Source organism: Lepidochelys kempii, chromosome 3 (assembly GCF_965140285.1).
Source record: "Lepidochelys kempii isolate rLepKem1 chromosome 3, rLepKem1.hap1, whole genome shotgun sequence".
NCBI lineage: Eukaryota > Metazoa > Chordata > Testudines > Cheloniidae > Lepidochelys > Lepidochelys kempii.
This window is the reverse complement of record NC_136382.1, coordinates 40,833,579-40,848,141: the sequence shown is the minus strand read 5'-3', so window position 1 is coordinate 40,848,141 and position 14,563 is coordinate 40,833,579. Positions and strand designations below refer to the sequence as shown.

The 14,563-nt window shown below is 44.3% G+C and overlaps 1 protein-coding gene across 1 annotated transcript in view; it reads right to left on the bottom strand.

The window, feature by feature from the left end:
• Positions 1-14,563, bottom strand: part of DLGAP2 (DLG associated protein 2) — a 695,707-nt gene that overhangs the window by 543,516 nt on the left and 137,628 nt on the right. Inside the window, exon 2 of the mRNA XM_073336187.1 lies at positions 14,137-14,191. Coding sequence (XP_073192288.1) covers positions 14,137-14,191 — 55 coding nt within the window. The remainder of the gene's footprint in view (positions 1-14,136; positions 14,192-14,563) is intronic.

The window sequence follows — 14,563 nt, the reverse complement described above, 5'->3', positions numbered from 1 at the left end:
TAAATGAATGTAGATCTACTTTTCAGAGGCAAGTGCACAAGTTTAATTTCTTTAGTTAAGTCAAGTATAAACAAAATTACATCTGAATATAGGAATTATTTTAAAAAATCTACCTTAGATTTTCTCCTAGCAAGTATTTGCTGTTCAAATAAATTGGGGGGGGGGCGGGGGGAAGGAAGTGCAATAGCATTTTCTTAGCTAACTACTTTGGCTAAAGAAGTAGATGGTCACCACTGTGGTGTCCCTAATACTACATCTGTGCCAGTTTATCAGGTAGAAATCATCAGTTTTGTAAAACAAAGAACATCCAAACAGAGTATGACTGATGTGATTTTAGCCCATGTAATGGCCACATGAAAATGAAAGTGGACATAAACACAGAATAATGAGAGTTTTACTGTTCTGTGAAAATACAATAATGAATAGCAAAAGCTGGAAATTGAATTGATGAAGAATGACACCACATAAATCCATATTTCGCTAGAGTTTCTGTATAACTTTTTTAACCAAACTCTTTATCAAACTCAAAATTAGCCACATAAAGTTCAATACACTGTTTCAAACCTATGTTTTACTTCAAAATCAGGTATAAACTTCCCCGCAAGGTTTTAAAAGGGCAGGAGGACATCACTAGTTTTAAACCAGGTGGAGAGGAGAGCAAGGCTCACCGTAGCATGGTGTCAACCCATTTAAGGTTTAGCAGATATTAATATTTCTTAAGGAGGCTGTAATGGAAACAACGTATCACTACAAAAGGTTTTCTTCCCCACTCCCTGCTCCCGCTCTCCTGCTGGTATTAGGTCATCTTTAGTGATCACTCTCCTTACAGTGTGTATGATAACACCCATTGTTTCATATTCTCTGTGTATATAAATCTCCCCACTGTATTTTCCACTGAATGCATCCGATGAAGTGAGCTGTAGCTCACGAAAGCTCATGCTCAAATAAATTTGTTAGTCTCTAAGGTGCCACAAGTACTCCTTTTCTTTTTGCGAATACAGACTAACACGGCTGTTACTCTGAAACCTGTAATGGAAACAGTCATTCCAATCTTAGCAAATGTGGAACTACATAAGAGGGACTCAGATGAACAGTGTATTCCACTCAGGTGGAATGAGAAAGGGTAGTACAGAGCATCGAGGACTGTATGATTTGGTTTAATCTGTTCTAGATCTATGTCAGCAATTCACAGTTTGACAGATCAAACCGGCACAAAATACACACAGAGGTCAGTTACCCTACCACCATTGTTGCATTTCATAAATGTACCCTTGTTGATGAGACAAAAGTCATAGATTGATCATGTTCCACTGCTTTGGGGAGAGCAAATAGTAAGAGGTCATCTACTCCAACCCCCTGCTCAAAGCAGGACCAATCCCAACTAAATCATCCCAGCCAGGGCTTTCTTGAGCCAGGCCTTAAAAACCTCTAAGGATGGAGGTTCCACCACCTCCCTAGGTAACCCATTCCAGGGCTTCACCACCCTCCTAGGGAAATAGTTTTTCCTAATATCCAACCTGGACCTCCTCCACTGTAACTTGAGACCATTACTCCTTGTTCTGTCACCTGCCACCACTGAGAACAGCCTACCTCCATCCTCTTTGGAATCCCGCTTCAGGTGGTTGAAGGCTGCTATCAAATTCCCCCCTCACTCTTCTCTTCTGCGGACTAAATAACCCCTGTTCCCTCAGCCTCTCCTCGTAAGTCATGTGCCCCAGCCTCCTAATAATTTCCATCGCCCTCTGCTGGACTCTCTCCAATTTGTCCACATCCTTTCTGCAGTGGGGGCCCAAAACTGGATGCAATACTCCAGATGTGGCCTCATCAGTGCTGAATAGAGGGGAATAATCACTTCCCTCAATCTGCTGGCAATGCTCCTAATACAGCCCAATATGCTGTTGTAGCCTTCTTGGCAAGAAGGCTACACTGTTGACTCATATCCAGCTTCCCATTCACTGTAATCCACAGGTCCTTTTTGGCAGAACTGCTGCTTATCCAGCCAGTCCCTAGTGTGTAGGGGTGCATGGGATTCTTCTGTCCTAAATGCAGTACTCTGCACTTGTCCTTGTTGAACCTCATCAGATTTCTTTTAGCCCAAGCCTCTAGTTTGTCTTCTCTTTCTAGTACCTGCATTTAAAAAAAAACAACAACTTTTTTTCCCTTTAACATTTGTGTGTTTCATTTCATGCCTTCCCTACCCCACACACTTTGTCCCTCCATCCCTCCCTTTGTTTTTTATACAGAAATGGACCCCGCTATTATTTATTAGGATCATCATAGTGCCAAGGAGCAACAGTCACAGACTCCAACATGCAAAGTGCTGTACAAACAGAACAAAACAACACTCTGCCGCAAAGGCCTGACCATCCTAAATCCAAGCACCCTCAAAATTTTGGAGGAGTTTAAAATCTGGACCCAAACCTGCATCTAAAGTTTGCCAGTAAGGTATTTCTCAGGGCTCCATTGTCACCAAGCCCTTCATAGCAAAGGCGCCAACTCTGTGGATGCTCCGAGGCTGAAACACCCATGGGGGGGTGGGAGGGAGATAGTGGGTGTTCAGTACCCAGGAATCAGAGCTTAAAGTGTGGAATTGATGAGTTCTGTGCTGCTGCTAATATCTTCTGCCCTTGGGGCAGAAGGTTTGTTTATAATCAGAGACAGGATGATTAAGATAACAAAAGGCTTGTCATTAAATTAATGGTTGTTGGATGATCCTGAAAGCATTGCCAGGCACTCCAGTTAAAAGATAGGAAACAAAGGGTAGAACAAATGGTCCATTTTCAGAATGGAAAGAGGTATATAATGGTGTCCCACTAGCGGCTTGTACTGGTCTGGAATCAGTGCTGTTCAACATATTCATCAATGATCTGCAAAAGGAGTAAACAGTGAGGTGGCAAAGTCTGCAGATGGTACAAAATTATTCAAGATAGTTAAGTTCAAAACAGACTGCAAAGAGTTACAAAGGGATCTCACAAAACTGGGTGACTTGGCAACAAAATGGCAGATGAAATTCAGTGTTAAATGCAAAGTAATGCACATGGCAAAATATACTTCCAACAATACATACAAAATGATGGTGCCTAAATTAGCTGTTACCCATTAAGAAAGAACTTGGAGTCATTTGCAGTATTCTGGAAGCACTACGTTTTCCCGAGTACTGCAAATTTGTAAGAATCCTTCTCACTGTGCTTGTATCATCCTGAACTGTGGAATGCTCATTCTCCTGCTTCAGAAGACTTAAAAATTATCTCCAGTCATCAATGGGACAGATGCAACTGAATAATGTAGCTGTCCTTAACATGCATCAAAATAATACCAGGGAACCTAGATGTAAATAAGATTGCTGAAACTTTCATCCAAAAAGGTACAGTGAGCCATAAATGTCTTTAAACTGGGAGGTTAGTGAACAAAGCTTGTAGGTGATTGCAATGATCTTAATATTCTGTAATTCATGATAATGTAATTATGTAGTTCATAATTGAATCATTAAAATAGTAAAGATAGCAATGATAAACACATTCAATAAGTAGAATATGAAAGAAGTTTATAAATATGCTGAAAATAGCCTCCCCCCAAAACTGGTAGAGTGCCCCCCCAACACACACACGCCTCTGAAGAGGCACCCACTGGCAAAAAAAACCAAAAGTCAGCTCCTATGCTTCATAGCCACATCCCTACCTCAGCACAGTCTGCCAGGACCAGGAGTCCAGTAGCAGAGAGAGAACACAGGTTCTCCACTGATAGCAAGGGTGTGGGAAGTGGACAGGGTGGAACAAGGAAAACCTTAACTCCACTCTCTGCCAAGGGCCAGCCAACAGAGTTGAGCCAGTGAGAGATGGGAAGACTTCTCCTTGCTGGTGTATCTGACTGGAAACCTTTATTCAGAGCTTAGCAAAGGCTCAATTTCTCCTTCTATGAGCCCTGCAGTCTATACCCCACAGCTCTGGCTAGAGTCAAATCAAGGCAATATATAGGTCTTCCCCTGAGTTTTCATTAGCCCCTTATTCACTGGAGTCCAGCTGCTGCACATGCAGCCTCTTTGCTTACTATTCGATTGCCTCCTGAAAGCAAATGCAAGAAAAATTATGCTTGCTGCCATATTTTGTTTTCCAAATATACTGTGCATTGTTATGGGAGCTAGGAACACAAATTTACTTTCGGCACTGCTGGCAGCTCTGAATGGTGTAAAAAATTACCAGCTGGGCATATTGTGACATACCAGCCACACACATGCGTGCAGTTTGTACAGCAGTGTCACAAGGCAATTACAGAAGACTGGAGTTATATACAAATTTCATGTGAATGACACTGTACAATGAATGAGATGCACCAAATATAAACAAAAGGAATGGAGGAGTACTCGTGGCACCTTAGAGACTAGCGAATTTATTTGAGCATAAGCTTTCATGGGCTAAAACCCACTTCATCAGATGCATGCAGTGGAAAAATACAGTAGGAAGAGGAGTGTGTGCGCGCGCGCACGTACACACACAGAACATGAAAAAAATGGGTGTTGCCATACCCACTTTAACAAGAGTGATCCATAAGGTGAGCTATTATCAGCGGGGGGGGAGGAGGAGGGGAACCACACACACACCCTCTTGTAGTGACAATCAGGATAGCCCATTTCCATCAGTTGACAAGTTTTGAGTAATAGTAGTGGGGAAAAAATAAGCATGGGGAAATAGTTTTCCTTAGAGTAATGACCAATCCACTCCCAGTCTTTATTCAAGCCTAATTTAATGATGTCCAGTTTGCAAATTAATTCCAATTCAGCAGTTTCTCGTTGGAGTCTGTTTTTGAAGTTTTTTTGTTGTAGTATTACAAATTTTAGGTCTGTAATCGAGTGACCAGGGAAATTGACGTGTTCTCCGGCTGGTTTTTGAATGTTATAATTCTTGATGTCTGATTTGTGTCCATTTATTCTTTTATGTAGAGACTGTCCAGTTTGGCCAATGTACATGGCAGAGGGGCACTGCTGGCACATGATGATGTATATCACATTAGTAGATGTGCAGGTGAACAAGCCTCTGATAGTGTGGCTGATACGATTAGGTCCTATGATGGCGTCCCCTGAATAGATATGTGGACACAGTTGGCAACAGGCTTTGTTGCAAGGATAGGTTACTGGGTTAGTATTTCTGTTGTGTGGTTGCTGGTGAGTGTTTGTTTCAGGTTGGGGGGCTGTCAGTAAGCAGGGACTGGCCTGTCTCCCAAGATCTGTGAGAGTGATGGGTCGTCCTTCAGGATCGGTTGTAGATCCTTGATGATGCACTGGAGACGTTTTAGTTGGGGGCTTAAGGTGACGGCTAGTGGCGTTCTGTTACTTTTTGTTGGGCTTGTCCTGCAGTAGGTGACTTCTGGGTACTCTTCTAGCTCTGTCAATCTCTTTCTTCACTTCAGCAGCACTCCTTGTTCTGTCGTCTGCTACCACTGAGAACAGTCTAGATCCATCCTCTTTAGAACCCCCTTTCAGGTAGTTGAAAGCAGCTGTCAAATCCCCCCTCATTCTTCTCTTCCGCAGACTAAACAATCCCAGTTCCCTCAGCCTCTCCTCATAAGTATGTGTTCCAGTCCCCTAATCATTTTTGTTGCCCTCCTCTGGACGCTTTCCAATTTTTCCACATCCTACCTTGTAGTGTGGGGCCCAAAACTGGACACAGTACTCCAGATGAGGCCTCACCAACGTCGAATAGAGGGGAACGATCACGTCCCTCGATCTGCTGGCAATGCCCCTACTTATACATCCCAAAATGACATTGGCCTTCTTGGCAACTAGGGCACACTGTTGACTTGGAAAGCCTTGGAAACAAGCAGGGAGAACTGGAGGTCCTGGTGATGTCAAGGAACTATGACGTGATCGGAATAACAGAGACTTGGTGGGATAACTCATATGACTGGAGTACTGTCATGGATGGTTATAAACTGTTCAGGAAGGACAGGCAGGGCAGAAAAGGTGGGGGAGTAGCACTGTATGTAAGGGAGCAGTATGACTGCTCAGAGCTCCGGTACGAAACTGCAGAAAAACCTGAGTGTCTCTGGATTAAGTTTAGAAGTGTGTGCAACAAGAGTGATGTAGTGGTGGGAGTCTGCTATCGACCACCGGACCAAGGGGATGAGGTGGATGAGGCTTTCTTCCGGCAGCTCACGGAAGCTACTAGATCGCATGCCCTGATTCTCATGGGTGACTTTAATTTTCCTGATATCTGCTGGGAGAGCAATACAGCGGTGCATAGACAATCCAGGAAGTTTTTGGAAAGCGTAGGGGACAATTTCCTGGCGCAAGTGCTAGAGGAGCCAACTAGGGGGGGTGCTTTTCTTGACCTGCTGCTCACAAACCGGGTAGAATTAGTGGGGGAAGCAAAAGTGGATGGGAATCTGGGAGGCAGTGACCATGAGTTGGTTGAGTTCAGGATCCTGACGCAGGGAACAAAGGTAAGCAGCAGGATACGGACCCTGGACTTCAGGAAAGCAGACTTCGACTCCCTCAGGGAACGGATGGCCAGGATCCCCTGGGGGACTAACTTGAAGGGGAAAGGAGTCCAGGAGAGCTGGCTGTATTTCAAGGAATCCCTGTTGAGGTTACAGGGACAAACCATCCCGATGAGTCGAAAGAATAGTAAATATGGCAGGCGACCAACTTGGCTTAATGGTGAAATCCTAGCGGATCTTAAACATAAAAAAGAAGCTTACAAGAAGTGGAAGGTTGGACATATGACCAGGGAAGAGTATAAAAATATTGCTCGGGCATGTAGGAATGTTATCAGGAGGGCCAAATCGCACCTGGAGCTGCAGCTAGCCAGAGATGTCAAGAGTAACAAGAAGGGTTTCTTCAGGTATGTTGGCAACAAGAAGAAAGCCAAGGAATGTGTGGGCCCCTTACTGAATGAGGGAGGCAACCTAGTGACAGAGGATGTGGAAAAAGCTAATGTACTCAATGCTTTTTTTGCCTCTGTTTTCACTAACAAGGTCAGCTCCCAGACTGCTGCGCTGGGCATCACAAAATGCGGAAGAGATGGCCAGCCCTCTGTGGAGATAGAGGCGGTTAGGGACTATTTAGAAAAGCTGGACGTGCACAAGTCCATGGGGCCGGACGAGTTGCATCCGAGAGTGCTGAAGGAATTGGCGGCTGTGATTGCAGAGCCACTGGCCATTATCTTTGAAAACTCGTGGCGAACCGGGGAAGTCCCGGATGACTGGAAAAAGGCTAATGTAGTGCCAATCTTTAAAAAAGGGAAGAAGGAAGATCCTGGGAACTACAGGCCAGTCAGCCTCACCTCAGTCCCTGGAAAAATCATGGAGCAGGTCCTCAAAGAATCAATCCTGAAGCACTTGCATGAGAGGAAAGTGATCAGGAACAGCCAGCATGGATTCACCAAGGGAAGGTCATGCCTGACTAATCTAATCGCCTTTTATGATGAGATTACTGGTTCTGTGGATGAAGGGAAAGCAGTGGATGTATTGTTTCTTGACTTTAGCAAAGCTTTTGACACGGTCTCCCATAGTATTCTTGTCAGCAAGTTAAGGAAGTATGGGCTGGATGAATGCACTATAAGGTGGGTAGAAAGCTGGCTAAATTGTCGGGCTCAACGGGTAGTGATCAATGGCTCCATGTCTAGTTGGCAGCCGGTATCAAGTGGAGTGCCCCAAGGGTCGGTCCTGGGGCCGGTTTTATTCAATATCTTCATAAATGATCTGGAGGATGGTGTGGATTGCACTCTCAGCAAATTTGCGGATGATACTAAACTGGGAGGAGTGGTAGATACGCTGGAGGGGAGGGATAGGATACAGAAGGACCTAGACCAATTGGAAGATTGGGCCAAAAGGAATCTGATGAGGTTCAATAAGGATAAGTGCAGGGTCCTGCACTTAGGACGGAAGAACCCAATGCACAGCTACAGACTAGGGACCGAATGGCTAGGCAGCAGTTCTGCAGAAAAGGACCTAGGGGTGACAGTGGACGAGAAGCTGGATATGAGACAGCAGTGTGCCCTTGTTGCCAAGAAGGCCAATGGCATTTTGGGATGTATAAGTAGGGGCATAGCGAGCAGATCGAGGGACGTGATCGTTCCCCTCTATTCGACATTGGTGAGGCCTCATCTGGAGTACTGTGTGCAGTTTTGGGCCCCACACTTCAAGAAGGATGTGGATAAATTGGAGAGAGTCCAGCGAAGGGCAACAAAAATGATTAGGGGTCTGGAACACATGAGTTATGAGGAGAGGCTGAGGGAGCTGGGATTGTTTAGCCTGCAGAAGAGAAGAATGAGGGGGGATTTGATAGCTGCTTTCAACTACCTGAAAGGGGGTTCCAAAGAGGATGGCTCTAGACTGTTCTCAATGGTAGCAGATGACAGAACGAGGAGTAATGGTCTCAAGTTGCAGTGGGGGAGGTTTAGATTGGATATTAGGAAAAACTTTTTCACTAAGAGGGTGGTGAAACACTGGAATGCGTTACCTAGGGAGGTGGTAGAATCTCCTTCCTTAGAGGTTTTTAAGGTCAGGCTTGACAAAGCCCTGGCTGGGATGATTTAACTGGGAATTGGTCCTGCTTCGAGCAGGGGGTTGGACTAGATGACCTTCTGGGGTCCCTTCCAACCCTGATATTCTATGATTCTATTCTATGACTCATATCCAGCTTCTTGTCCACTGTCACCCCTAGGTCCTTTTCTGCAGAACTGCTGCCGAGCCATTTGGTCCCTAGTCTGTAGCGGTGCTTGGGATTCTTCTGTCCTTGTTGAGCCTCATCAGATTTCTTTTGGCCCAATCCTCCAATTTTTCTAGGTCCCTCTTTATCCTATCCCTACCCTCCAGCATATCTACCTCTCCTCCCAGTTTAGTGTCATCGGCAAAGTTGCTGAGGGTTCAATCCACACGATCCTCCAGATCATTAAGGAAGATATTGAACAAAACTGGCCTGAGGACCGACCTTTGGGGCACTCTGCTTGATACTGGCTGCCAACTGGACCTGGAGCCATTGATCACTACCTGTTGAGCCTGACAATCTAGCCAACTTTCTATCCACCTTATAGTCCATTAATCCAGCCCATACATCTTTAGCAAAGCTTTTGACACGGTCTCCCACAGTATTCTTGCCAGCAAGTTAAAGTCAAGGAACAACACGTCCACTGCTTTTCCCTCATCCACAGAGCCAGTTATCTCGTCATAGAAGGCAATTAGATTAGTCAGGCATGACTTGCCCTTGGTGAATCCATGCTGACTCTTCCTGATCACTTTCCTCTCCTCTAAGTGCTTCAAAATTGATTCCTTGAGGACCTGCTCCATGATTTTCCAGGGACCGAAGTGAGGCTGACTGTAGTTCCCAGGATCCTCCTCCTTCCCTTTTTTAAAGATGGGCACTACATTAGCCTTTTTCCAGTCGTCGGGGACTTCCCCCGATCACCATGAGTTTTCAAAGATAATGGCCAATGGCTCTGCAATCACATCCGCCAACTCCTTTAGCACTCTCGGATGCAGCGCATCCGGCCCCATGGACTTGTGCTCATCCAGCTTTTCTAAATAGTCCTGAACCACTTCTTTCTCCACAGAGGACTGGTCCCTACTCCCCATGCTGTGCTGCCCAGTGCAGTAGTCTGGGAGCGGACCTTGTTCGTGAAGACAGAGGCAAAAAAAGCATTGAGTACATTTGCTTTTTCCACATCCTCTGTCACTAAGTTGCCTCCCTCATTCAGTAAGGGGCCCACACGTTCCTTGACTTTCTTCTTGTTGCCAACATACCTGAAGAAACCCTTCTTGTTACTCTTAACATCTCTTGCTAGCTGCAACTCCAGGTGTTATTTGGCCTTCCTGATTTCACTCCTGCATGCCTGAGCAATATTTTTATTCTCTTCCCTGGCCATTTGTCCAATCTTCCACTTCTTGTAAGCTTCTTTTTTAAGTTTAAGATCTGCAAGGATTTCACTGTTAAGCCAAGCTGGTCGCCTGCCATATTTATCATTTCTTTCTACACATTGGGATGGTTTGTCCCTGTAACCTCAATAAGGATTCTTTGAAATACAGCCAGCTCTCCTGGACTCCTTTCCCCCTCATGTTATTCTCCCAGGGGATCCTGCCCATCAGTTCCCTGAGGGAGTCGAAGTCTGCTTTCCTGAAGTCCAGGGTCTGTATTCTGTTGCTCTTTCTTCCCTGTGTCAGGATCCTGACCTCAACCATCTCATGGTCACTGCCTCCCAGGTTCCCACCCACTTTTGCTTTCCCTACTAATTCTTCCTGGTTTGTGAGCAGCAGGTCAAGAAGGGCTCTGCCCCTAGCTGGTTCCTCCAGCACTTGCACCAAGAAATTGTGCCCTACACTTTCTAAAAAGTTCCTGGATTGTCTGTGCACCGCTGTATTGCTCTCCCAGCAGATATCAGGGTGATTGAAGTCTCCCATGAGAACCAGGGCCTGCGATCTAGTAACTTCTGTGAGTTGTGGGAAGAAAGCCTTGTCCACCTCATCCCCCTGATCCGGTGGTCTATAGCAGACTCCCACCATGACATCACCCTTGTAGGTGTTTGTCTCTGTCTGAGGGGTTGGAGCAAATGCGGTTGTATCTTAGTGCTTGGCTGTAGACAGTGGATCTTGTGGTCTGGATGAAAGCTGGGAGGCATGTAGGTAAGTATAGTGGTCAGTAGATTTCCGGTATAGGACATCCCATGTAGATTGGTCCAGGCTGAGGTTGATGGTGGGATGGAAATTGTTGAAATCATGGTGGAATTCCTCAAGGGCTTCTTTTCCATGGGTCCAGATGATGAAGAAGTCATCAATGTACCACAAGTAGAGTAGGGGCATTAGGGAATGAGAGCTGAGGAAGCGTTGTTCTAAGTCAGCCATAAAAATGTTGGCATACCGTGGGGCCATGTGGGTACCCATAGCAGTGCCGCTGACTTGAAGGTATACATTGTCCCCAAATGTGAAATAGTTATGGTGAGGACAAAGTCACAACGTTCAGCCACCAGGGTTGCCGTGACATTATCGGGGATACTGTTCCTGATGGCTTGTAGTCCATCTTTGTGTGGAATGTTGGTGTAGAGGGCTTCTGCGTCCATAGTGGCCAGGATGGTGTTTTCTGGAAGATCACCCATGGATTGTAGTTTCCTCAGGAAGTCAGTGGTGTCTCGAAGATAGCTGGGAGTGCTGGTAGCGTAGGGCCTGAGGAGCGAGTCTACATAGCCAGACAATCCTGCTATCAGGGTGCCAATGCCTGAGATGATGAGGTGTCCAGGATTTCCAGGTTTATGGATCTTGGGTAGCAGATAGAATACCCCTGGTTGGGGCTCTAGGGGTGTGTCTGGGTGGATTTATTCTTGTGCTTTTTCAGGGAATTTCTTGAGCAGATGGTATAGTTTCTTTTGGTAACCCTCAGTGGGATCAGAGGGTAATGGCTTGTAGAATGTGGTGTTGGAGAGCTGCCGAGCAGCCTCTTGTTCATATTCTGACCTATTCATGGGGACGACAGCACCTCTGACATCATAATCAAAAAGGCCGACAAAGGAGTTGTTTCTGAGGCTGTGGATGGCAGTGTGTTCTGCATGGCTGAGGTTATGGAGCAAGTGATGCTGCTTTTCCACAATTTCAGCCTGTGCATGTCAGCGGAAGCACTCTATGTAGAAGTCCAGTCTGTTGTTTCGACCTTCAGGAGGAGTCCACGCAGAATCCTCCTTTTTGTAGAGAGCGAGAGCATGTGTGATGTGACAGGGTCAGGCTAGATGGCTACAGAAGAGTAATAGAAGGCATATATTAGTCCCAGATTAAGTCTATCCCTTTTCCCTGGGTAAGGTGACGGGGCAGTTCCAGAACAAGCAGGAACTTGCTGGAACCAGTTAAGCCAGGCAGGCTAATTAGGACACCTGGAGCCAATTAAGAAGCTGCTAGAATCAATTAGGACAGGCTGGCTAATCAGGGCACCTGGGTTTAAAAAAGGACCTCACTTCAGTTAGGGAGAGGCATGCAAGGAGCTGGGAGTGAGAGGACGTGCTGCTGGAGGACTAAGGAGTACAAGGGTTATCAGACACCAGGAGGAAGGTCCTGTGGTGAGGATAAAGAAGGTGTTGGGAAGAGGCCATGGGGAAGTGGCCTAGGGAGTTGTAGCTGTCATGCAGCTGTTACAGGAGGTACTCTAGACAGCTGCAATCCACAGGGCCCTGGGCTGGAACCCAGAGTAGAGGGTGGGCCCAGGTTCCCCACAAACCTCTCAACTCGTGATCAGACACAAGAGTTGACCTGGACTGTGGGTTCCACCAGAGGGGAGGTCTTTGGGCTGTTCCCTGACCTACGTGGTGGATCAGCAGAGACTGCAGGTGTTGTTGTTCTCTTTTTCCCCATGCGGGCCAGCGATGAGGTTATCTGAGTGAATGGCAGATTTGAGCCATGGAAGTGGCCAAACTGAGGGCTGTTGTGAATCTCGGAGGCGAGCAAATCCGCCAATGAGTGCGGGACCCACCAAGGTAGAGGAGGAACTTTGTCACAATATCTATCTTCCTACTGTATTTTCCACTGCATGCATCTAATGAAGTGGATTTTAGCCCACGAAAACTTATGCTCAAATAAATTTGTTAGTCTAAGGTGTCACAAGTACTCCTCATTCTTTTTGCTAACACAGACTAACACGGCTACCACTCTGAAACCCGTCACCAAATAAACAGGTGTCTCTCACCTAAAACACAGACCAAGATTTTTCAAAACTAGGTGCATTAAGGCACCTAAATAAGGGGCTTGACTTTGAAAGGTCAATGAGTGGTGGGTGTTCAGCATTTTTGAAAGTTGGGCCATTTATCCAAGTGGATGAATTCAAAAGCCTAATTTTAGGCATCAACTTTTGAAAATGTTGGCCTTAATATCTGCAGGACACAATTATGTACCAATGAAATCAGTGTGAATGTCACCATTGACTTCAACAGGATTGGGATCAAGCCCTATGAGTAAGCAGAGTAATACAGAATACACTAATGAACAAACACCAAATGGAATGTTGTCATTATAGCCATTATCTTGACAGAATTTTTCAAGATAGTTTGAAAACAGGAAGAAAGGAATGAACAAACTTTGGCTTTTACACTCAGTCTGTGCTCACGTTATTAATGATGTCCAAATTTGATAGGCAAGACAATTTTTGTTTTATTATTTTAGGTCTTGCAGTTTAAGAAATATGTAAATGAAATTTCAACTTATCTTTAATTACAATAATATACCCATGAGTCACATGATGTATGGGTCAAGTTCCACATGCAAATAGGCTGAGGGAAAGAAATCAGATTTTAATTTATTTTTTTGAGAAAATGGAAGTGCTTTGTGCATTGATATATGTTCAACTGATCACACAAATGAGTTGTTTTGTGTATTTTCTCGAACTCTATGAAATTAATGTACAACTACTTCCAAGTATTTTAAAATGTTCACACAATTTGTCACACAACCAAATTTCACCATATTTATGAGGATTAATATGTTTTATAAATCTTCTTTTATGATGACTCCAGGTTTCAAGCAAGGGCTTCTGATGAAATAAATGTATTTCAAATTGATATTTTGTTTTTCAGGGTAGATACAAATATCTCTTCTCACTCACCTTGAGATTTTCCTTCCATATAATTCTTCAAAAGTCAAACTTACCACATCATAATCTATACACAAAAGAGTAAGAACTTACCTAAACTAGTAATTTCACATCATCTTCCACTCTATTCTTTTATGCATTGAGAAACACACTTTAAATAAATACAGTACAAGTATTTAACTCAAATGTCAGTATGAAAAGTTAAGAACCACAGGGACCCAGCCACAAATGGACTCCAGTGTTAAACCTCTTTGTATTATTAATAATAATAATTTTTCTGGCTAGCAAAGTAGTTCGGGAGTTAACATATTCAACTTTATAAAGCAAGATCTGTTAGCAATTTCCTACAAAGATAATAGCCAAAAATAGAACGTAACTTGTAAACCTATTTCACATGAAAACGGATCACTTAAACAGAGGAATCAACTTACTGTTTGAAATAAATATCTCATTTTTCACTTTTCAGTCCTATTCTAGAAACAAGAAATCTTCTCAATCTTATACAATTGTGCTTTCATGTTTCTCTGCATCTCACAAGAAAGGCACATTAACAGATCAAAAAAATTAAAAAAGAAGAGGTTTACCTGTATTCCTGTCTGGTAAAATACAGCAATGCTTCTGCAAAATGCCAGGCAGAACCTATTGCAACATTAAAAAAAAGAGTTACTACTATTTGAGGGAAAGGTGACGTTTATTATTCAACATAAAGTAAATAGTTCTTATAATGCTCTGCGAATCCAGCGGTTCAGTGGAAGTTCAGCTGTATAAAAGCTGAAGTCAATAGGAGTTTTAAACGCCTGATGGCCACAGTGAGGATAGTAGTCTCCTGTCAGCAACAACTTCCTTGCAAAACTATACTCCCCCACCTCCCCATGAGTTTAATATTGGGTTTATCATCAAGTATTGACAGACAAGAACATTAAGTGCCTGAGCTGGTATGTCTCCATAAAAATTTTGCATAGCTTGTCTTCAAGGTCATCTAACAAACTGCAGCAAAGATGATATGAGAAA